This window comes from Anastrepha obliqua, chromosome 2, assembly GCF_027943255.1.
Source record: "Anastrepha obliqua isolate idAnaObli1 chromosome 2, idAnaObli1_1.0, whole genome shotgun sequence".
Lineage (NCBI taxonomy): Eukaryota > Metazoa > Arthropoda > Insecta > Diptera > Tephritidae > Anastrepha > Anastrepha obliqua.
Genome location: NC_072893.1, coordinates 18,717,996 through 18,744,142, shown reverse-complemented (window position 1 = coordinate 18,744,142; position 26,147 = coordinate 18,717,996). Strand labels below are relative to the sequence as shown.

General features: G+C 34.2%; 1 protein-coding gene across 1 annotated transcript in view; it reads left to right on the top strand.

The window, feature by feature from the left end:
- The first annotated feature begins 7,014 nt into the window (after positions 1-7,014).
- Positions 7,015-26,147, top strand: part of LOC129237132 (innexin inx2) — a 32,826-nt gene continuing 13,693 nt past the window's right edge. Inside the window, exon 1 of the mRNA XM_054871609.1 lies at positions 7,015-9,064. Coding sequence (XP_054727584.1) covers positions 7,953-9,050 — 1,098 coding nt within the window. The 5' untranslated portion in view covers positions 7,015-7,952 and the 3' untranslated portion in view covers positions 9,051-9,064. The remainder of the gene's footprint in view (positions 9,065-26,147) is intronic.

Sequence of the window (26,147 nt, the reverse complement as noted above, 5' to 3'; positions counted from 1 at the left end):
GACGCTGCAAAAAACGCCATGACCGGCACAATCTGTCAAGATTGATCTGTCCTTATTAGGAAACTGCTTTTCTGCTACTTTTAAATAGGCAAGGGCCTTATTTGCTTAGTTTGTATACAGATGTATGTATGTACGTATGTAACGCTCAAGCACAAAACGTTCAAAACCCAACTTGAAATTTCCTTCCATGGGTGTCTAATACTTGCGCCCTTTGTTAGTACTACACGAAATGTAAAAAGGTGTCCTTATGCGAATTTAAAAGGCATTTATTTCTACTTACCTGTGAAGGCGAAACAAACATTTTGTGTTATGGTGTTCTTGAAGTAAACGAGTAATGTATTTATGTATGTATGTGTGTGTAGCTGTATATATATACATACATACATTCATACATGCATACATCCCATACTTATGCGCATGAGGCGTTAATGCGATTCCATTCCTGCATCTTCTGTATTGTTGTTGCCGCTGCCGTTGCAGCGCACTTCCAGGAATTTCTTCAACTCAATGCACCACAGGTATTTCCACATGATAAATTTCTGTATAGAAACACATCTATACATGCATACATACACACACACACAGCCATACACAAAAAGGTATTCAAGAACCAAAATAACTCTTGAGACGAACTCTTTCATTAGCTGAGGTAGTAAGGCTGCAAGCGAGAAGGAAAGAAAAATAGAGTCTTAGATAAGAAAGATGATATGTGGCATAGTTGCCACTCTTTTTGAAAAAAAAGGAATTAAAATAATTCAATTTAAAAAAAAAAAAAAATTTGATAAATGTCACTGTAATTCAAGTTGGTACCTTAATGCATCGTTCACCATTGATCTCATTCAGCAAACGCACAGTACTTCGCTCAATTTTTATCCAGACTCCCTTTTCATAGACCAGCATTTTTGATCCCGATTGACTTATAAAATAGTCTCCAAATGATAGAAGTTTATTGCTTACAGGTAAAGTTGCGCAACAGATTTTACAGGCCGATACATTTTTTGAACCAAGATTCAAACTCACACTTTACCTGAGGTTTTCGACGCACTGAATACGAATTTCGAGGAATTTCAACAGAGGTTTCTTTAAACCCAAATATCAGTTTTCTTTTGTCTAAGAACATTTATCCGTATTTGCTGGTCCGACAATTGGATTTTAAACAAACAACTTCTCCATCGAATCAAACAAAACCAACTCCGCATTGAAATGCGAGAGCGCAAATGGAATTGGATTGGCCGGCCATACGTTGCGCAAGCCAGCGACCGGCATAAGTGGAATGACACTGGACTGGAATCCACAAGGATCGCCCCACAAGGGATGCCCATAACGGAGCTTGGCGGCGTAGGCTTAATGAAGAATTTGTAGAAATTGACGAATCTCTCTAATGGATCCAAATTAACACGAAAGCGAAAAGTAGATAACATTGAAAAGCCTTTGTCACGGCACTCTGCGCTTAAAGATGGCGCTATAGCAACTAATAATAATTCCTTTTTCTATACTAATATTATAAAGAGGAAAACTTTGTTTGTTTGTAATGAATAGGCTCAAAAACTACTGGACCGATTTTAAAAATTCTTTCACCATTCGAAAGCTACATCATCCACGAGTAACATGGATTATATTTTATTTTGGAAATAGGGCTCGAGATATAGGTCAAAACGTGGACCCGGGTGACCTTCGGATGTGTATGTACAATATGGGTATCAAATTGAAGCTGTTGGTGACTAGGGTCTCGAAATATATGCCAAAACGTGGACCCGCCGTGTCTTTACACCGAATTAAACCAAACTTACGCACATTGTTAAGTAAGTATTGAAAATGGGTTTCGTAAAGTTTGGTTGTAATTCGGAGCACTAGCAACGGGTACAGCGTTCTTTTGAACCAGCCATAATGTCGCTTACTTTTTTAACGCTTGGGGCGGAACTGAACTGTCAAATTGACAGTGTGTCAATATTTCTTTCTGATTTGGATGCCATAAGGAAAAAACGTAAGTGCAACATGTAAAAATTGTTTGTGATTTTTTTTGGAGTGGATTTTGGAACAGTGAATAATTTCTTACGAAATTTGAGAATTTAATGTGAAATCCGAATGAAATTATGTGTTCGTGGAAAAAAAATTTTTTTTCGTTTTTTTTTGAAAAATATTAATGGATAATGGTTAAAAAAGGTCCATGCTTAATAAAACATATAAATTGAAACGAAAAATTCATGGATGATCAGGAAAAAAGACGATTGTTTCTTAGTTATTCATATGCGTTGATTTGAAATTTAAAAACAATCTTCTTTTTTCCTGATTTTCAATTTATATTTTATATTTACTCAAAAACAAATAGAAAAACAAAAAATATTGTTTATGCCAAAGCGCTTGAATAAAGAATAAAGAAATAAATAATATGAAAATCATATATTTTCTGTTCTAAACCATATCTATTCTATTTTAGTGTGCCCAGCGAAGGGGGCCGGGTTTGCTAGTATGTAATAAAATAGATTTAAATGGGAAAGGTTTGCTTTTTCAAACATTTTTTCATACCCGATTAGAGATCGGAACGATTAATCATTTGATTCAATTAATCGCTTATTTTTATCCATTTTACGATGTAATTGCATCGTTGCATTCTTTTTGTTTAATCGATCATTAATCAAGTGAAAGTAAAATAATTGCAAAATAAATTTCAAAACTAAGCGAAATTTTTCATATCTGAGTGTAAAACCGGTTTACTAATACGTGAATGTAGCACATAACTGAGTGCTTGGCAGCACTCCATACACACTTGACCACCTGCGCTCTACTCCTGGAAAGATGGGCTTCGCGCCCACTCAGCGAGTGCTGGGCAAGTACACAAACTTGTCAGGTCGCGAAATCCTTCTGGCCACGTGTGGATTGTGAGCGCTCGAGCGATCTTCCGAGGTTGACCAAATCTCAGCTCCCGAATTTCGTGAGTATTCTCTCAGGACACTATCCGCGAGGTGTGCATGCTGTGAGACTTTGAATCACCTTAAATCCTTTTCGCACCGGATGTATGGAGAATGAGGTGGAATCTTCTCAGCACCTTCTCCTTAGCTGCCCAGCTCATGCGGAGCTAATATTTACACATCTTGGCTCTTACTTTTTTACTACGCCTGCTGATATAGCGGGTCTAAATATCACAAATCTGATGAACTTCATCAGCAGCATAAAGCGGTTAACGCAACCGCAACACCGTCATAGTTCATAGTCCACATACACTAAACCCATCCTCATAACTACTCTTCCCCCTTCCTGTCTCCGCCCTCTCCTTTCGTGCCATCCTTGCGAAGGAGGTAAGGTGGAGGACACCTTACTTCCTTCGCAATGGTATCACAAAGGATGAATTCGCCTTTTTCGTTCAAGTGCGCCCGCTCCTTCGGCAATCATTTTAACCTGACCTAACATACACATTTAAGGGGAACAGCGATTTATTTTGAATTCTTTCAAAAGAAATGGCGCCAGTAAGGAACCAAGTTGGGAAATTTTTCAATAAAAACTACAAATTCTAGGTACTAAATGCTGGAATGATTTGCCAAACTGAGTTCATATAACAGCCAAACCAGTCAACCACTCGAAAGTTAAGAGGTACCTCATTAAAAAAGTTTGAAGGTCGATTTGGCTCCATCCGACAAACATTTTTACTAGCTGCATCAAAACTACTCGATTCGAGATTCAAAAAAATTCATTTGAAAGATCAATTCGTGCCCTTAGTATTAAAATAGCCTATAAATTTTTTGATGTTTTGAGAAAATGAATTTCAAACTTTTTTTCGAAAGTAGCTCTCACTCAAATCTCGTTATGTCTGTAACGATGGAGAATCCAAAAATTCAATAAAAAAATAATAGCCTATGAGCACATAGGCTATTGTTATACTAAGGGGACGAATTGATGTTGGCCCCGGTTATGAAATTTCTACGTACGTAACAGTTGCAGATACTTTTCTTATTTTTGGTGGGTGAGGTAGGGTTCAAAATCTTTTCCACTTACAGCGACCGTCGCCTACTGGGTCGAGTGGTGCGGCCACTAAAACGATTCCTCCTCTCCTTCTAATGAAATAATATAGGCAGACAACAACAAACCCCCAAGTACATTTGTAGAGCCGAATAAATCTCATTGCAAGCGGGACTTAAAATTAGAGATTATGTATGATATTTCATTATATCAGTTTACAATATTTTAAGGAAATTACGATGAAATCCTATAGCAAAGCTTCCTCCGATAACACTGTACAACCCAAAAAAAATAACAAGGTTCCGACAATGGAGAGGGTAATTTCAAAATTTACGTCTGAATTTTCTTTTAACCCTTTCGTAAATTACGAGAGATTACACTACTGACGCGTATCGAATTAGTAGCATCACTTGGCGATATTTAGTTAGTAGCATCGATTGGAAGAACACACACCATGTTTGAGCCAGATCGGTTTATTTTTCAGTGTTTGAACCGAGGAAGTCACCACACCGCACCAGCTCTCGGAATGGAAATAGTATCCCAGCTCGTTTCACATCCACTCTGTTCTCCAGATTTGGCTAATTCGGATCCCTGGGATCTCCTATTTGTTCCCATATTTGAAAAAATGGCTGGCGGGAAAAATATCTTACTCAAACGAGGAGGTAATTGCAGAAACGAACAGCTATTTTTTAGACTTGGACAAATCCTATTATTCGAAAGGGATCTATAAACTCGAACAGGAGACTATGTCGAAAAATAAAAAAGGATTACTCCATGCAATTAAGTACAATAGTTTTTATTTTTGCACGGACTTTACAAGACGACCCTCATAGTTTAGTCTTTTTTCTCTTTTGAGGGAAAGCGAAAAAAATACTCACTAAAGTGGGTCGGTTTAAAATGTTCCACAAACATATTTTCAATAAATTCTGTCAAGACACCTAAATTAAAAATTCATCTTAAATGCTACAAATAAATGATAACAGAAAATATGTACTAACGCTCCGTTAGATACCCTCGTTTGGCCAGATTGGTTTTTCCGACTTTGGACGTGAATTTAACATATTTCTATTGCAGCTAACAACTTGAGCTTCCAGGTAGCTTTCTACAATTAAATTTAAAAAGTTATGAGGATCCTCGAAGAGGACGAAAAAGGGAGAGGCGCGGGTGTCCAACGGAGGGTTAAGGGTTGATTCCATTATTTTTTTTCCTTATCGGCGCAGTAAAATACTATATGATTTTGGCCTAGTTCAAAAAGCGCGCCAGTCGTTTCATTCACACGCCAACCGACGCCAAAAATGCCAAGTAAAGTCAACTTACCACACTCGTCATTGCATGGAATACTTTAGAGCCGGAGCGTTTGTGCTCATTCGCACGGCACAACCTAGCCAGCGGAGCCGTTGGATCTTAACTCGCTGGGCTATGTCCAAGTCTACATACAGCTCATACAGTTCACCGTTCCAACGCCTTCGATATTCGCCGTCGCCAACGAGCAAACATCAATAAATCCTTCGCACAATCTTTTGCTCAAACGCTCCAAGGGCCGTAGCATCAGTTGTTATTATCACTCAAACCTGAACCCTTAAGCAATTATTAAGTGTTCTATGCAGCCTTGAAATCCAATGGAGAATCACTCTTACCAGCAAGTACTACTTTGGACTAAGTAGGCAATTGAGTAGTAAAGTCCTCTCTCGACAAACAAAGCTTCTTATACATACTTTATAAGGTTCTCGTAATGCCCGCCCTACGTTTGGGGTAGAAGCTTGTACGATGATAATAACCGATGAGGCGTCACTTGCAGTGTTTGAGAGAAAGATTCAGCGGAAGATTTTTGGGCCTATGCACATTGGTGACGGCGAGTAGCGTAGGCGCTGGGACAGTGAACTGTATGAGCTTTACGACGACATAGACATAGCACATCGAATAATTATCCAGCGGCTACGTTAACTGGGTCATACCGTCCAAATGGATGCAAACGCTTAGGCTCTGAAAGTATTCGTTGCGGTACCAGTTGGTGGTAGCAGAGGAAGAGGACGACCTTCTCTGCGTTGAAACGATTAGGTGGAGAAGGATTTGGCTTCACTTAATGTGCCCCTTAATGTGAGAAAGAAACGACTGGCGCGCTTTGTGAAACTCAGCCAAATCGAGAGAAAGTGTAGATAGATATACACCTTGAACTGTATAGTTCGTACCTTCAATATTATTTTTGTTAATCTGGCAGCATTTTCACGAACTCAGGCTTCCAACTTTTTTCCAGCATTCAACAACACTGCGTCTTTCAAAAACCGTGCATGTATGTATCTCTACACAGCTTCGACTGAATCCTGTTCTTGCAACATCTCCGTCTTGCAGGTATTAATATTAATATGTATGTAGATATGCATGTGTATACAACAGCAACAACAGTACAAGACAAAAATTCATACCAATAGCGCTGCATATTTATGTACTTTTGCCCATCTGCTGCACGTAGAAATAGCCTGCAGCAGCATGACAGGGATGTCAAAAGCCACTCAATATTCGTATAAACCTTTTTATGCCAACTCAACTCGAGAACTGGTATAAAAATGAGCTATCAACTGTGAGATAAATATATTTCTAAGCGCGCATCACAACGAGTGTAACTCAAAAATTTAGCATCTTGGAGTGCGCTGAGTAAAAAGTAGCAAACACTTATGAGAGTGCATTGGGGAACGCTTCAAGCTGAGCTCGCATTGACTCCAAAACTGGCTTGACACAGTGCCATGGCGCGTGCGATGGCAAAACGTGCATGCCCTCACGCACACCAACACGACAATGCTGCGTGCTAAAGTATTAGTGAGCGCGACTAAAGCAGTAGCGCCAATACTAACACAACTTTAAGCGCACACCAATACCAACATAGCTATAAGTTCACACCAATACTAACATAGCTATAAGTCTACATCAATGCCAACACAACTACAAGCCCACACCAATACAAACACACACGCCACTCAAGCCACTCAACTGCTGGCTGGCAAACAACTCAAACTCCATGGAATGGCGCGCTATGCTGCCCACCACAGTTTACTCGTATTCGCCTGTCGCATACACAACGTTTTCGTCGTCGTGTTTTTGTATCAGCGTCCGCTGTTGCTCGCAATCAACTAAACAGTTTTAATTTTCAATTCGAAGTGTACGCTTTGTGCTGCGGTGCAACGGCATAATTACAACACACCGAACAAAGTGTGTTCAGGCGGACAGAGATATTTGGACAAAGCCAAGCAAGAACAAGGGCAGGCAGACACACAGCCACCCTCCACCCGCCGAATGCAGTGCAAGTGCGATTGTTTATATATACACATATAAAGCAACAACAACAACAATTATATTAAGTAAATAATCTAAACAAACCCATAGCGACTCGTACGTCAAGCATTGGGAAGTGGTCGACGCCGTGCGTGTGTTCTCTGCGTCCAAACGAAATTCGCAACCTAAATAAAAACAGATGAGATTTATGATGAAGTAAACAATATTGTGTTGTGTTTAATTGTCGATATGCAAAAATGATTTGTTGAGAATTGTTTAGAGCAAAAATGATGAATGAACTCTGAAAGTGAAGTTGTGTTATGCGCGTGGCGATTAATTTTCAAAATTTACTACTGACCGACAACAACTTTTGTTACGCGAAAGTAATCACAAACTACAGCAACAACAGCAACAGCACCGTGCAACCGCTAAAGCTGTGTGAAAGTGTAATTGGTTGAAAGAGAAAGAGAAAAAAAGGAAAAAAAAAATCAAAATCAAAAAGAAACAACAAAGTAAAACACAACAAACCGCATATCGCATACCGCAAACAAACGAGTACTAAATTTCTAAACGAAAGTATTGCCATTGCGCGTCGCTACAAGCACTGCCTTTTTTCGAATTAACAAAATCACATTCGCCAACATTCCCGTAGTAACGACGGTTCCTTTTTTTAAAATTTTCTCGAAAAATTTGTGTTGACTTTTATTTAACACGCAACAAAGCACGCCAAAATGTTTGATGTATTCGGCTCCGTCAAGGGGCTGCTGAAGATCGATCAGGTCTGCATCGACAACAATGTCTTCCGCATGCACTACAAGGCGACGGTGATCATATTGATTGCCTTCTCGCTGCTCGTCACCTCGCGTCAATACATTGGCGATCCCATCGATTGCATTGTCGATGAGATTCCGCTCGGTGTGATGGACACTTACTGTTGGATTTACTCCACCTTTACCGTACCGGAACGTTTGACGGGCGTCACCGGACGTGATGTTGTCCAGCCGGGTGTTGGTTCGCATATAGAGGGTGAGGACGATGTAAAGTATCACAAATACTATCAGTGGGTGTGTTTCGTGCTCTTCTTCCAAGCCATACTCTTCTATGTGCCTCGCTATTTGTGGAAATCATGGGAAGGTGGACGCCTCAAAATGTTGGTTATGGATTTGAATTGTCCCATTGTGAATGATGATTGTAAGAATGATCGCAAGAAGATACTCGTCGAATATTTTATGGGCAATTTGAATCGTCACAACTTCTATGCATTCCGTTTTTTCGTTTGTGAGGCTTTGAATTTTGCCAATGTTATTGGACAAATATTCTTTGTGGATTTCTTTTTGGATGGCGAATTCTCCACATACGGCAGTGATGTGCTGAAATTCACCGAAATGGAACCGGATGAACGTATCGATCCGATGGCACGTGTCTTTCCGAAAGTCACCAAATGCACCTTCCACAAATACGGTCCATCCGGTTCGGTGCAGAAGTTCGACGGTCTCTGTGTGTTGCCATTGAATATTGTCAATGAGAAAATCTACGTATTCTTGTGGTTCTGGTTCATCATTTTGAGCATATTGTCTGGCATTTCATTGGTTTATCGCATGGCTGTTATTATTGGACCCAAACTACGTCATTTGCTGTTGCGTGCCCGTTCCCGTTTGGCCGAGAGCGAAGAGGTTGAGGCGGTGGCAAATAAGTGTAATATTGGCGATTGGTTCCTGCTGTATCAGCTGGGCAAGAATATAGATCCGTTGATCTACAAGGAGGTGATAGCGGATTTGGCGCGTGAAATGGGCGAACATCCGAGCAGCAAGCAACCATTCGAAGCTTAAATGGCCGCAAATGGGTAAGTGAGCAAGCGAGTAGAAATAACATAGGAATGAAAAGTAGATTATAAGTCACAGAATGTATTTTATATGTATGCAAGTGTATAAACCCTCCAGTGGGCACTGGGGTCTCGACAGATTGACTTCTTCCACTTTGGACGTGAGTTTAACATATTTCTATTATAGCTAACGACTTAAGCTACCAGGTAGCTTGCTAAAATACAATGTTCTATCGATTTATCGCTATAAACTTTTAAAACGGATCTGCGAAGAGGACGAAAAAAGGTCAGAGCCGGGTGACCAACCGAAGGTTTCAAAAAAGGTGTCCAACGGAGGGTCAAACTAGCTTGCAGTGCTTGTCATATAAACTAATTGTATATAATCTGATAGGCGACCGCCATAGCCGAAAGTTTGGTGCATGACTACCATTCGGGAGTGCATAGGTGCGAATCTTCTTGCATGAACACTAAATAATAGAAATAATTTTTTCTAATAGCGATCGCCCGTCGACAGGCGATGACAATCCTCCGAGTGTGCGATGAAAAAGCTCCTCGCAAAAAATCACTTGCCGCTCGAAGTCGGCTCAAAGCTGTAGGTCCCTCTATTTGTAGAACAACATCAAGACGCACACCACAAATAAGAAGAGGAGCTCGGCCAAGTACCTAACAAAAGTGTACGCGCCAATTAGTTATTAATTTTTTTTTTAAATAATCTGGTAGTACTGGCTTGAGTAAAATGACATTAATTAACCCTTTTGCATCAGCGCTCGAAATGCGCGATGTACTCAAAATACCTTGCGTCGGCTGTTTCTTCTAATGATAAGAAATGTTAGAGGATTACCAAATTATTTAAATTCCTCAAACTTTAACAAAAAAATAATTTGTTGCGGATTACTCCATACTAGGTGATAAGAGACGGCTTTTGTTCGCGGATTATTCCGTCGAATGATGTAAGAGGGTTGGTTAACCTCAAACCATACAGAAAGCATGAGCTTGCAACTAATGTCGGTGAAATTTTTTGTTTATATCTTTGTTCACTCCGCTCGGGAGCATAGAGCCTCAAAAAGATTCTTCCATCGCAGACGGTTTTGGGCTGTTGTCATAGCGACGTCCCATATGATGTGGGCATCTGCTAACTCGCGCAAAATCGACCTTCGCCAAGTAATCTTTGGCCAACCGTGACTGCAGCTCGCTTGCGGGTTTCAGTCCAGTGCCATTCTCGTGATGCTATCTGGTGGTTTTCTAAGCCGTTTTCTTAGCCCTAAGGAGAAGTCTTACAAATCTAGTGATCTATAAGGTATAGGCTGACTTTCTAAACGCCGCTTATGCTGTGTAAGTATAAAGTCTATGACGCGTGAAAATTTGAAGTTCCCAAATGTGTGCATGAAGTTATTGATATGCATTTTTTTCTTTTTTCTCACAAACCCAAATTGCTCATCTCAGAATTTTATGATGCAAAGGAACGAAGTGGTTCTAAAAAATTACAAAGCAATGGTTTTCGAATCGCAGTACTAAGTTGCTAAGACGTTGAAGAAGTCCTCCATATATGCACATAATTTGCGTTATTCTTTGTTCCATTTCCTCTCGTGCTTCTTCTCCAATTTGTATACCTCAAAAACCCTCTATGTTACTACACAAGAGGCAGAATTTAAGGCTTCCTAGTAGCCGGCGATTTTTTATAAAAAGCTTTTTCATGGCAGAAATACACTCGAAGGCCTGCAATTGCCTGGTGAGGATCGGTATATATGTATTTCCCGTGGTTCATAGAGGAAACATAGGGCCTCAACAAACTTTTTACCTATTTCAACCTAGAAATTTTATTTATCTTCTCAAATAGCCTTTTTTTTGCGTTTCTGCATCCACCTGTCGCATCCAGGTGTTGGCTGGTCTCACGCGTCTGCGACTCCCTCGTGGATTCTAATCCAATGCAGCTTTTGTTATTTCATCCTTGGGTGGGTGTACGCAATGTATGGCTGATTCACTTCCATTTGCGACGTCGTATTTTGAGGCGGAGCGATAGCTAGTGTCAAAATATTTTTCTTAACATTTCATAAATGTCGAATCCGCTATGAACCCAAATGGATGGTTACTGTGGTGTTAAAGTAACGACCTCCGCTGTATATTCGTGCTAAAGCAATTTTTTGGAGTTTTCTGTGGCAAAGTATACAGTGAATCTTTAAGAGGAAAGCGAGATAAAGATTAGATTATGTGTGCATTAAGTTCCACTTTGGACTACATCTTCTTTCCAAGGTGGTTAGGTTAGATTAGAAAAGTATTGAGCTTAACAAAGAAAACACTTTTTTTATTCAAAGTTAGCTTGACTCGTCAACATAATTTTCATCCAGAACAACGCAAAATAGTCGTCGAATATCACACCACGCACATCCCGAAATACATAAGCCATAACCTTTTCAACCGATTGTTGTGCTTTCGGGCGGCGCTTTGGACGAGATTCACCAGTTGCTGTCCACTCAGATGATGATCGTTTCGATTCCGGAGTTATGGATCCATGTCTCATCTATTGTTACATATCGACACAAAAATTCCGGTTTATTACATTTAAACATGGCGGCCAAACACTACTCATAATCATGAACACCTTCCTGTTTTGGTCAACAGCGAGCAAATGCGGCACTCACTTTGAACAGAGCTTTCTCGTAGTCAAATGCTCATGCAATAATATAAAGACAATACCTTCTTTTGATATCTTTACGATGTCAGCTAACTCACGCAACTTCACTTTTTGATCATTCAAAACTTTTTTGTGGATATTTTTGATGTTTTCTGGTGTTACCGTCTTATTTGGACGTCCACTGTTCTTTCGAGGTGCTTCATCGGTGTCTCTACGACCAGGCTTGAAGTCAGCAAACCATCGTTTTATTGTTGTTTCTAATGATGTGGAGTCCGCATAACACTTTTCAAGCCATTGCTTTGAAATGTTTTCAACAGCCTTTGTATTGGCGACCCATTCGGGCGATTATTTCCACCATAAAATTACGAATTTTGCGATATTTGTCCTTAAAGATCGACCATTTTCTTAATAAAGTTGCAATAATTTTAACGCTTTATTCTATCCCTCAAAATTGTACATCTGTCTATTTGATAAAAGTCAAAGATTACTTAAAAAAAGTTGCCGTGTGGGAATTATTCACTACTGACATGTAGGCGTCACTTTCGAATATAATAGTTTTTTACAAGGCGAACCTATTAAAGCTGTTATCGGTAAATCAGCTGATTTGTTTTTTTTTTCCTTTCGCCATGTCCATGTGGCTGTCATCCCCGAATGAAACAAGGCGAATTAATTTTTGTTTTCTACTTCGCCAATACTTTGCTTTGACAAAACATTATTGTTGGTCAAGTGCCATCACCTTTAAGGGTTACATAGGTTTCGTCGGGTAAAAAAGGCCTATTTTCAATATTTTTTTTTCTATGTAAAAAATTATTTATTTAATTCAAACTTTTTTCTGTCTTATAGATACATATTTAAAGAACAATTTTTGAAATTTTCAACAAAAAAAATTAAAACTCCTCCATTGTGACGTCATTTCCGGTGACCCCTCGAAAAAAAGGTGCGTCCGCGTTGTCAGCATAACTCCTAACAGGATTATTGAAAATGAATAAACAAACATAAGCGTTTTAGTTAAGGCTATAAACTCGTGTTTGAACGAAGGAAAGAAAAAAAGTGAAAATTGTACTTTTGCCAGACATTTTTCCAAAAAAATTAAAATTTCTGTCAAATTTACTTGACATTTTGTTTTTTTTTTAAATAGTTGTAATTGAAAAAAAAAAATCCTTCGTTCAAGCACGAGTAAATTGTATCTCGAACATCTGTGTAAAATTTCATCAAGATCGGTTGAGTAGTTTTCGAGATCATTTGACAACCGACTTTGAAAACACGGTTCCGAGAAAAACGCGTTTAAAGTTTTGAGTAACAATAAAAGTGGCTTGAAGCGCACACCTTCCAAAGGCTGTATCTCGATTTCGATTTTTCGATTGAATCGATTTTTTGAACCCACGAAACCCATGTAACCCCTTAATGAATGCGCCTTGAGTTTTTTATTATTAAAACAATTACAATGAAAAATTTTAGTTATTAAATTTTAATTTTATTATTATTATTTATTATTAATTTTAATTATTACATTTTTTTATTATTATATCATCTTATTCTATTCTGTTATTAAAAGTTTTATTAAAATTTTTAAAATTATTGTTTTTAAAAGAAAAATTTTGGCTTTTTTCATTGAGACTTGTATTATTATATTTTATCATTAAAATTATTGCTGTTAAATTTTATAAACATTTTTTTTTTATTGAAATTTGTATAACAATTTTTCATTGTTGAAGTTTTTGTAAGAGTTTTTTAGTATTAAAATTTGTATGATAAAAAAATTTAAGTTAATAATTAATTTTTAATGGATTTTTCCATTCAGAATTTTTTTTATATTTTTTTATCATTAAAATTCTTATTGTTATTGTTATTATTGTTTTTTATAACAGGTCTGGCTTTTTTTCATTCAGATTTGTATTATTTTTTTTATCATTAAATCATTTTATTAACATTTTTTTTATTGAAATTTTTATAACAGTTTCTCATTGTTGAAAATTTTGTTAAAGTTTTTGTTGTTTTTTTTATTTTTTATTTAAGTTTAATTATTAATTAATTTTTAATTGCTTTTTTGTTGTTAAATTTTATAAAAATTTTTTTATTGAAATTTTTATAACAATTTTTCATTGTGACAATTCTTTATTAATTAAAATTTAATGAGGTTTTTCTATTCAAATTTTATTATTATTTATTTTATTATAATTTTTCATTAAAATTCTTATTGCTAATGTTTATTATATGTTTTTATTGAAATTTTTATAACAATCTTGGCTTTTTTTCGTTCAGACAATATTTATTACCACTAAAATTATTTTTTTATTTTTTATTTTTATAACAATTTTGGCTTTTTTCGTTCAGACAATATTTATTACCACTAAAATTATTCTTGTTAAATTTTATAAAAAAATTTTATTGAAATTTTTTTATAACAGTTTTTTGTTGTGGAAATTTTTGTAGTAGTTTTTTTATTGTTAAAATTTTCATGATAAACAAAATTTTAATTATTCTGAATGGCTTTTTCCCATTAAGATTTTTATTATTTTCTTTCTTCGTTAAAATTCTTATTGTTAAAGTTTATTATAATTTTGTTAAAGTTTAATTTAATTTATTGAATTTTGTATAACAGTTTTTCATGAAAAAAAAAAATAGATGATAAAAAATTTTTAATTATTAAGTTATTTTTAAAATTATTATTATTTTTTTTTAATTGGAATTCTCCTTAATAATTCCTATTATTGAAATTTTTGTTGTAATTAAAATTATATAAAAATTTAGTAAATTCTGTTATTAAAATTTAAGTTCTAATTAAAAATAAAAATTTGTATTAAGCTTTTTATTTTTTTTATTAAACTTTTTTTTTGTGTTGATACTTTTTATTATTAAAATATTTTCATTAGGTTTTTAATAAAATTTTTACTACTATTTTTACTTGCTACAAATTTATAATTTTTTTTTGTACTAAAATATAAAAAAGTTTGTTTTTATTTGATTGTTTTTTTTTTGTAGTAAAGATTTCTAATTTTAATAAAAAAATTTTTTTTTTTTGTTAAACTTTTTTTTTGTTTTAATAAAATATTAACCATAACTTTTCTTTGATACAATTTTATAATTTTTTTGTACTTAAATATAATAAAGTTTGTATTTAAATTTTTATTATAGTTTATTATTAAAAGTGTTTTAAACTTTTTTTACTATTTTATTATTTTTTCTTTTTACAATTTTATAATTTTTTTGTTGTACTAAAATATAATAAAGTGTATTTTTATTAAATTTTTTTTTGTATCAAAGATTTCTTTTTAATTTAATTTATTTGCTATTATTTCGTTTATTTTAATTTTATCGCTTTTGACACTGGCCATTAAGCGATGAATATAAATCCTGACCAAATTGTTAAACAACATACTTAATGTCAAAGGACAGATGTATAAAATAAATGGGGAATAAAAAAAAAAACAAAAAAAAAAAACGATTTCTTTACTTTGTATTCAAATTTTTATTATAGTCTATTATTAAAAACTTTTTGAAGAAAAAATAAAAATAATTGAATTTTTATTAACATATTTTTTTATTAAAAATTTTTACTAAAATTTTTCCGTATTAAAAATTGTATTTTATTTTTTTTCTTTCACACATTTGGAATAAAGATATGTATACATGTAGTTACATATGTACGGTCAGCGTCAAAAGAAAGTTTACACCACATATTTTGATAAATTTAGACAATTTAATATTTTTTATTTTGTAATTTCAATTATTTTTTATAAAAAGGTAGGTCGTACTACAACATAAACCATATGAAGCAAAGTTTCGTACTTTTTATAAAATTTGTAAAAACTCCGCAAATTTTCAACAAAATTTCAAACTTTTTACTCAGAATTTTAGCAAATTTTCGGGTATACAGTTTTATTTTTTTTTTTGTTTTTTATTTTAGTTTTCTAGATCATTAAATAATAAAATGGTTTCTTTTGACGTCGACTATATATGAATTTAAAGTACCGCGTCCCGGCAAATCTGCCATTGCTTGTCACAGAAATGGAGCGCTACATTCGCACTTTAGTAGTTCTCCACAAGTGGGCATTTTTAGTACTATTCCATTTCGGCCAAACAGCGAGCGAGCGAGCAAACATTTTCTCACAAATAAATAAACTCAAAAAAGTTGCGCTCAATTATTTTCAATTGCTTTCAAGAGTGTACAGCTAAAAATACATGCAAACGCAAAGTTTTGTGACACAAACACAATCAAGGCGTTATGCTGCACGCACACAACGATAATGGCAATGAGACAAAAGAGTCACCCCTGGTATTACGCACAGCGGCAGCGCTCACTGGTTGAGCGATAATTTCTTGGCGGAGGTGAATGTGTGCTTGCTCTGGCTAGCGGAGTTGTGAACAGCGAACGAGTCACTTTGATATGGCACGTTGGCGTTTAGATGCTTCACTCAAATAGCAATTATTTTTTGGTTTTTCGGTGTTTTTCATTATATTTTGTGAATTTTATTTTTATTTACAATATATGATTTACTATGCTTGATGAAGCTTTTTTGCTTTGTTGCGCTTTTTTACGTTTATTGCATCTTTTTTTGGTTTTTTTTATTTTTTTAATTTTTGTTTTTGCTTTTGTTTTATCTTTTTTATTATATTTTCATATTTTTCTTTTTTTGTTTTTTTTTTATCTTCTTTTTATTTGTTTTTTTACATTTACCCATACAACGCGTTTTTCCTGCCGCTCATGCACTTTGGCCTCTCACGTCAGCCACGACGCTGTACGTGCTTCTTCCACCACCGCCAGCACCTCTGTTAACTATCAGCTGCTTGCCTCTTCCGTGGCATATCTTCCATCCCAGTGCTGATTACAAAACTTGCAAGTACTAATGCGCGGCAATAATCGCCGCCGCGCATGCGCATAAAAGTGATGGTTTTTCATTTTACAGCTGCATTGCCTGCACTTTGGAGCAGTGAACCCTATCAATATTACCTACCGACTTACCCGTGCGCTTGACTACTATACATTAAATGTGCATATGTATGTATGTATGTATGTGTGCACGTATGTCTGTACGTACTACCAGCAGCAATATTTTGATGCGCGACAGTAGTGCCGATTGGTGCAATTGCAACTTTTATTTTCAAACTACCACCACTCACGCGCTGCCTAAATTACACCAAGCAATTTGGCTTTATTGGAAGCATTTAAATATACATACCCACGTACATACATATAAGCTGCCTGTAGGTATGTGCGTATGTGCATTTGCTTGTAGGCTTCTTTGCTTGCTCTACGGTATTTTGTCTTCACCGGACATTTGTTTGCGTAGTTAGTGAAGTGCTTCAGTGCTTCGATGGTTTGCTGGTTCGCTGGCTTCTTCTTCAATCTTTTGCCTTCCACTGCTGAAATATTCTGTTTCCATGTGAAATTCATCGTCGTGGCTCAACTATTGAGGTGCGCGCACTGCTCTTCACCTTTAGAAGTGTACATTTTTCTACACACACACACAAATATGCGCATGTGTTTGTGCTGTGAAACTGGTTTGACAGACTCGTTTAAATTTTTTGAACAGTTTATTTTTTTTGTTCATGGCACAGACCAGAAAAGGGGTAAAAGGAAATAAAAATAAATGTTTTATAGCAACAAGTTCATGGCTTTAAGATGTTCCGATCCGTAACGCTAGTGCAGCAGCGGGTTATATAAAAAATGCAAAACAAAAAAAACGAAGAAAAAAATCATACAAATAAATGAAAAAATTAAAGCAAGTGGCAAGCAATAAAAATTTATATGCAAATGCCAAGCTCAGTAGTAGTGGTTGTGAAGGGTTCGGTTCGGCATGGAAAATATGCAAACGACACTTAGCAGACAGGTCTTAAGTCGCTAGATTGGGTCTACTTGTGCTTATGTATGTGTGTATGTGTGTATGTATGTATGTATGTATGTATGTATGTATGTATGTATGTATGTATGCACCTATGTATGCATGTTTGTACATATGCGCATGTAAAAGTCTGTACTCAAAACTAACCTGTCGGAATAGCAACAAACATCATACAAATGTATATACTTAACCACACACACTCACTTATGTACGCATGTGTGTGTGTAATGTATGTGAATTTGTATTTTTTTTATATTTTATATTTTTTTTTATTTCTTTTTTGTTTCATATTTTTCCTTTTTTTGTATTTTTTTTTTTTTTCTTGCGTCAGACTACACAATAAGTAGGATTCGTTGGGTATCAAGTGTTCGGCTACTTGTATTTAGCAGTCAGCTCGTCTACAGGTAGCCGCAGCAGCAGCAGCAGCCGTGGCATTCTTCTTACCACCACCACCATCACTTACGTCTTATGGACAGACTTGAGCTGGTTGTAAATCCCACTTACATATTTTTTCATTTTCGTTTTGCAAATGTCATCAATATGCGAAGGTGTGGGAATGAAAGTGTCGAGTTATGTTTTTGTATTCCTTTTCTTTTGTTCCTCTTTTTTTATTTGGCTATAATCAGGTCTTGCATACGTTTTATGCTCCCATGAAGCAGGTCTTCTTGGTACTTTTAGCTGTGGTTTAGTTGACCAGGCGTTTGAATGTTTCTTCGTAATAAAATTGAATCGTTAAGTTTATTAGTTTGCTTTCAAAAGAAGTTGAAAGTCATATCTGAAATGACGAAGTTGAAGTCATATTTGCAAAAAAATATTATTTTGGTCACAAAATTTGGCGCCTATGGCAGGTTTACAAAAATACGAATGCGAGTACCTGCCTGCATATGTATGTATGTACATACAGTTGCTCACAAAATAATAGGAGTGCTGGCATTAAATATATGAAATATTCAATTTTTTATAAAAGTACGATTTTATTGAAAAGCAAATTGTGGCACAAAATGAATCGCTCGAGTTGTATTTTTTTTCCACGATTCACATATTTTAATCAAAGATAAAGTGTTCGAAACAAGCACTAAAATCAAATTACGATTACGAACTGGAAAGTTGGATCTCCAATGCATAACTTATGAAGCAGAGTAAGCAAAAACCCATTAACATTGAAATCAGAGCAGGAAAGTTCAGATGGCTGGGACATACCCTCCAGAAGACCAAATATTCTCTTAGTTGGGTGTCACTAGAGTAAAATCCTCAAGCTGACACGAACGAGAAAGAGCCACAGGTTCTTGGCGCATATGTATTCGATCTAAATTGACAGCGAATCAGAATGAATCAGTTGACTGCGCTCCAATATGGAACCAGCTGAAGTCTTTAGCGAGCAATCGAGCATCTTCGATACGGCGTAAAAGCACTAAACAATAATAATAATTCCACATTAAATGGCTAAACATAAATTTAACCTCTTGCGTAAAGATCTTGTGATTTCGTATGTAATTTCATTCTAAGAAAAATTAAAATACATTTTAATAAAGTTTACGCTTTATACAAACATCTTAAAAATATCAAAAATTGCTTTGTAGCTTCCCTAAATACAGAACTTTCGAAGAAGAGAGTAGAAAAATAGCGAAATTTTTTTTCGCGGCGCAAAATTAATCACTCACTATGTTTTTAAATAGCTATTTTTCTAAATAAAAGGCGATGATTTTAATTGATTGAAATTGAAAACTTTTCAAATTTTTCAGGCCTTCAAAAAAATAATCGCAAAGATATTTGCCACGGCTTCTTTGAAGTGCAGGAAATGCACAGACGAGATATTGTACCCAAACAATATCTTTTTCATCTTCACAGCTGCTGCAGAAGTCACTGTGAGATACACCCATTCTACTGGCTAAGGGTGCCAATAGTGTAGTGACCCGTTACAACACCTATGAGGAGATGCAGGTAGCTGATCTGTTGAGTCCAAGCAGACATTTTGTCCTTTTAAGATTCAGTTTTGGCTAGAGCGTTTTGGAGACTCTGCAGTTAGTAGTCAGAGACCACCTTCTACTGGGTTCCGTGATTATGTCCTCTACCACTCGCTGACGGTCAAGCTCAGAGTCTTTTACCCCCATACAAGATAAGACACTTTCATATGACTCAATATTTGCTTGTTGTTGTTGTAACTGTATAAATATTCCCCATTAATGCTTGAGTGTCTGGCTGGAGGAGTGACAGTCCTTGGCCAGGTAACCGTATTTATACCGTTCCGGTAACAAAGAACAGACAGTCTTGTGAAGGGCCCAGCATTTGCTCATGCAGTTCACCAATATGCCTACCAGTCATGTTTAAATTATTATTATTATAATTTTGTTTAATTTAAGTCTGTTATTTTTGTCAGTATTTAATTAGAACTGGCAGAAAGTCGCTCCTTTACTCAAAACACCTGTGCCTTGGAACACTTTTGAGGGACAAACTGAGAGACTCTTCCTAGTCAGAAGTTACAGATTTAGTTAGGAGTTTTTCTTCTGGCAAGTTCATGAAAAGTATCAAAGGATCAGCTGTGGGTCATTTGTTAACAAAATAAAAAAATAAAAAATTAGGAAGGTTAAAATTTTGTTGAAATCTGTTGCATTTCTTAAATTTGATACAAAGTTTTAAACTTCTAGTTATACTCCATATTTATTTGAATTGCTTACTTGAATCACACTTTATGACCAAATTGGAGTTTCAGTCAGTCGGGTCTAGGCAAGTGTGGGTCTAGTGCAAGCGCTTCAAGCGCTGAGACATAAGTTAACAGTTACATACCATATACATACGTACATATAAGTCAGTACGTGAGATCCTCTATTATAAACACGTGTAATTCGTAATGTAACTAAGTCAAAGCCTTCGTGTGGCAAAGTAAATCTTATCAATGCAAAAAAAAATATAATAAGAAAAAAAATAAAAATTCGCCAAAGGGCGATTGACCCATTTTTACTAGCTTTAACAACCATATCGAACACTGAGGAGGCATTCAACACGTTTTAGTATTGGTACGTGAGAAGCGAATCAGTTTCAGAGCAATTATTCAAGCGGAAGTGTGCGATATGACTCACTCTTCAAATGCCTTTTTTCTTTAGAAATTCAATCCATTGAAGTCCCACACTGAGGTAGTGAAAAAAAGTGATTTTTTATTTTGTTTGAAGGAAAGTAAATAAGAAGGGCTAAAATTAGATCAAAACTGATTTATTTAAATATGATTAAAAGAAATTGCTTCTCCGAATACGACATGAGTAAGCCATTGGCTGAGTGGTTTATGTTCACTTTGTATCAAACTCAAGCCGGTTGTTCAAACGATTTTAGAACAACCCAAAAACTCTAAATTTTTAAGGCTTGTAGTATTTTTTTAAACAGTTTAAAGTACAACGAAAACTCATTTATTGATACAGTTAGTGAAAGATCTCCCGATAAAAGATTTGTAGGTTGCAATTTTTTCTTGTCAAGAGACCGTTTCACTTCTCAATTGCCCACTCAGTACCAGGCGGCAGTTGTGGCAAAAACTGCCTTTACTGTATTTTTAATTATTTGAATTATTCATAATTTTTTGCGGCGAATATAATTTTGTTTCGAATATAAAAAATTTCGAATATAATTTCATGCTTCGAATATAAAGAGTTTGAAATGTAAAGAATTTTCAAAAATGAAAAAAAAAATAAAAAAAAAAAATATATATAATATATAAAACTTTAAACAAATTTTTGTTGAAGATTTTTTACGAAATATCTGAACTCATCATCCTAATTTAAAAAATAAAAAAATATATAAAACTTGAAAAGTTTTTTTGTTTAACAAATTTAACAAAATATCAAAAATCCCAATTTTTAAAAAAGGTTAAAAAACAAAATTTTTTTTTAAATATTAAACTTAAAAGAATTGCTTGCTTATTTAATTTTTTTATAAAGTATTCAAGGTCAACATCCTATTGTTTTAAAAAAATTTAAAAAAAAATGTTTTAATAAAACAAAATGTACAATTTGTAACAAATTTTACAAAATATAAAAAAACTAAAATCCAAATAAAAAAAAAAAATAAAAAAATATGAAACATGAAAGAATTTTTTGTTTGAATCTTTTTACAAAATATCCAAAACCAACATTGGAACTACAAAAAATTAAAATTTGGTTTTTTTTAATAAAAACAAATGAAAAAAAATTTTCGTTTACAATTTGTTACAAAATATCAAACATTAATATCCCAACTAAAAAAAAAAATTTAATTTAAAAAAAAATTTAAAAAAATTTTAAATTAAAAAAAAATTTATTTGTTTTTTAAATAAAAAATGTATTTGTTTTTTAAATAAGAAAAATGAAAACATTAAAAAAACTTTTACAAAATATCAAAAGCCACAGTCTCGATTTTTAAAGTTAAAAAAAAAATAAAAAAAGGAAAAAAAAATTAAAAAAAGAAGAATTAAAAAAAAAAATATAAAACTTGGAAGGAACTTGTTGTTTAACGACTCTTACAAAATATCAAAAACCAAAGTCCCATTTTTTAAAAAAGTTAAAACAAAATTAAAAAAAAAAATAAAAAACTTTAAAAAAAGTATAAAATAAATAAAAAAATAAAAAAAAATAAAAAAATTAAAATAAAAATTTGCAAAGTGTAGAAAATATCAAAAATCAAACCTAATTTAAAAAAAATTTAGAACTTGAACGAATTTTTTGATTAAAATTTTTTACAAAGTATCCAAAATCAACATCCAAATAAAAAAACAAAAATTGAATTTGTTCTGTTTTCAAATAAAAAAATGAAAACATTAAAATAATTAAAAACCAAAATCAAAAAAAGAAAAAAGGAAAAACTTGAAAGAATCTTTTATTTAACAACTCTTACAGAATATCAAAAGTCAAAGACCAGATTTTTAAAAAACTTTATAAGAAAATAAAAATAAATTAAAAAAAGAAAAACTGAAAAAAAATTAAAAAAAAAAAAATTAAGAAAAAAAAATTAAAAAAAATTTAAAACGTGAAAAACATTAGTTGTTTAACAAATTTAACGAAATATCAAAAAAATATAAACCTCGGAAAGAATTTGTTGTTTAACAACTCTTACAAAGTACCAAAAACCAAAGTCCCAATTTTTAAAAAAGTTAAAACAAAATTTAAAAAAAAATTAAAAAATTAAAAAAAAAAAATAAAAAAAATTAAAAAATTAAAAAGAAATAAAAAAAATAAAAATTAAAAAAAAAACAAAAACATTAAAAAAAAATAAATAAAAAAAATTAAAAAAAAATTTACAAATTGTAGCAAATATCAAAAATTAAACCTAATTAAAAAAAAAACATAATACTTGAACGAATTTTTTGGTTAAAATTTTTTGCAAAATATCCAAAATCAACATCCCAACAAAAAAAAATTTTTTTAATTTGTTTTTTTTTTTTTTTTTATAAAAAAAATAAAAACATTAAAATAAGAAAAAAATTAAGAAAAAGGAAAAACTTTGAAGAATTTTTTGTTTAAAAACTTTTACAAAATATCAAAAGCTAAAGTCCCGATTTTTAAAAAATTAAAAAAATAATAATTAAAAAAAAATATATAAGGTTGTCAAAAAAGTCCTGCGGTATTTTTATTGAATTTTCAATTGTTCATAAAATTGGTTCTAATAATGCGATTTAAGTCAAACATGCGCCGTTTTGTTCGATGACGAGTTCCCAAGGAGATGCCAACTTCATAATGCCCCTCTTATAGAAGCTCGCTTCCCTATTGTCAAAAAACTCGGAGAGCCAATTTTCACAGGACTCTCTTGTGGACAACTTCCGACTACCAAGCTCGTTCGCCATGGACAGAAATAGGTGGTAATCACTTGGTGCGAGATCCGGACTATACGGTGGATGCAAAAGAACCTCCCATCCGAGCTCCCGGAGCTTCTGGCGCGTCACCAAAGATGTGTGTGGCCTGGCGTTGTCCTGATGGAAGACAATTCGGCCTCTGTTGATCAAAGATGGCTTCTTCTGCATGAGTGCTGCATTGAAGCGGTCCAGTTGTTGGCAGTACAGGTCCGAATTGAGCGTTTGGCCATAGGGGAGCAGCTCATAGTGGATGATTCCTTGCCAATCCCACCAAACACACAGAAGAACCTTCTTGGCCGTCAATCCAGGCTTGGCCACCGTCTGGGCAGCTTCACCGCTTTTCGACCACGACCGTTTGCGCTTCACGTTGTCGTAAGTGACCCACTTTTCATCGCCAGTCACCATCCGCTTCAAAAACGGGTCGATTTTGTTGCGATTCAGAAGCGATTCGCATGCATCCATACGGGCAAAAATGTTTTTTTGCGTCAAGTCGTGTGGCACCCATACATCGAGCTTCTTTTTGAATCCCAGCTTCTTCAAATGGTTTATAACGGTTTGATGACTCATGCCCAGCTCTTGGCCGATGCTACGGCTGCTACTATGCCGGTCTCTTTCGATCAATTCAGCGATTTTATCGCAATTTTCGACGACAGGCCTTCCGGACCGTGGCGCATCTTCGATCACCTCTGCACCAGAGCGAAAACGTTGAAACCATCGTTGTGCGGTGGAAATGGAAACTGTATCGGGTCCATAAACTGCACAAATTTTATTGGCAGCATCAGATGCATTTTTGTCTTAATCGTAGTAGTACTGTAAAATATGCCGTATTTTCTCTTTCTTTTGCTCCATGTTTGCGACGCTATAACTCACGACCGACTAAAAGCAAACAACAATTAATCAAACACGTGTTAGCACGTGAAAAGAGCTTTCCAAAAAGCTCTAGCGTGAACCGATGCGACGAATACAACTAGAACTACGCGCTTGCAAAGACAAGCTTGCGGAAATACCGCAAGACTTTTTGGCCAACCTTATATTATATATAAAACTTGGAAAGAATTTGTTGTTTAACAAATTTTACAAAATATAAAAAAAAAATAAAACTTTCGAAGAATTTATTGTTTAACAACTTGACAAACAACAAAATGTCAAAAACCAAAGTCCCTATTGTTAAAAAAGTTAAACAAAAATTCTTTTTATTTTTTCGATTAACAAAAGTATACAAAATTTCCAAAAAATTGGTTGTATGCAATATCTCTGAAACTCTTTGTTTGCATTTAGATTTAAGGATTTTTGTTATATTTAATAAATGATAATACATTTACGTTTTGTAAGATAAATTTCGAACATATGTACAAATGTGAGCTAAAAACTCTTCACAGAATGCTTCGATTTGGATAGGATTTTTCGTATTTCGACGCTTATTTCCCCCGAAAGGTCTTTTCTGCTATAAATTTCATAAACTTACAAAAGGCGCGAGTCTATAAACTAGAATGAGGTAAAAATTCATAAAATTTATTTTCAAACTGCCACAAATCAAAAATGAGTCAACCGATTCGATTACTGTTTTTTTTTTTTGCTATAAAGCTATGAAATATTTGTTATTACTCTGCATTAATCAAATTCGTCGAAAATTTTCTTTTACTATTGTAGAAAAATTTTGAAAGCAAAGGTAACATTTGCAAAACAAAAAAAAAAAAAAACAAAACAAAAAAAATTTATAGAACTAAAGTAGATACATATATTTATATAATAAATTAACAAAAACGTAATTGCGAAAAAATATTAAACTAAAGTAAATTTATCTACATAATAAATTAACAAAAAAGTAAGCATTGAAATCATTGCGAAAAAAGCACTTAGCGCTACGATTTCCTTGCACTGTGTGTATATTATCACTCACCATGTAGCAAAATATTTATTGACGTTATCTTATCGTTAGTTGAACAAGTGCTTGTCGCAAGTAGTTTATGATGTTGCAAACACACATTACGAATATCTCAATTGTTAGTATATTTGCACGCGTTTGCCAGCACTAACAAGCCACACACGCTAAGGAACAAATTAGAATAGTGTAGCAAGAAAAAAGAAACATTTCGTTGAGATCATTTTATTGTCGACGCCGACATTTCAATTTCAATTACAAAACACTTGACAAAATTCTTTCCAAATGACTTATGGACCGCCGTTGCCGCTTGTTTTTTTGATTGCCTTGCCTTTTGGTTGCGCATCTGTAGCAGAGTCTATTTATTAGTGTGACGCTAACGGCATCAGCAACGGCTGGTTTGACTAACAAATGTACGATATTTCTTGTGTTGTTGTTGTGTTTTTATTTTTATTTTTTTTTTATTTTTTTTTTTATTTTTATTTTTTTTTTTTTTTTTATTTTTTTTTTATACACAGCAAATGTTTATGGCGTTAATTGTGGTATGGTCGCCGAAACAGCCTCTCGCGATAATGCCGAAATTAATAATATTTTGTGCGTATGTTTTTGTTTTCTTCTCGAAATATGCTCTAAATTCGCCGCATACTTTACTACTTATCAGCTAAAAAGTATAAACTTTTAATTAGTAACATAGAAGCAAGAGCGAGGCTTCACTATCGGTTAATAATTAAAAAAAAAATTGCTCTGAGCAGGGAAGTGTTTCTTGTGTGGGTTGTAAAAATTTGTACTACACAATTTTTCGATAATATTTTTATAGAGTGAAATTATTTCATTTGTACTTTATTTATAGCCTGCTGAATGTCATTGTTTGATTGCTCCAAAAACAAATTTAGATCAGTAGGCAAATTGCTTGTTTGGCTGGCAGATTCTTCGAACAA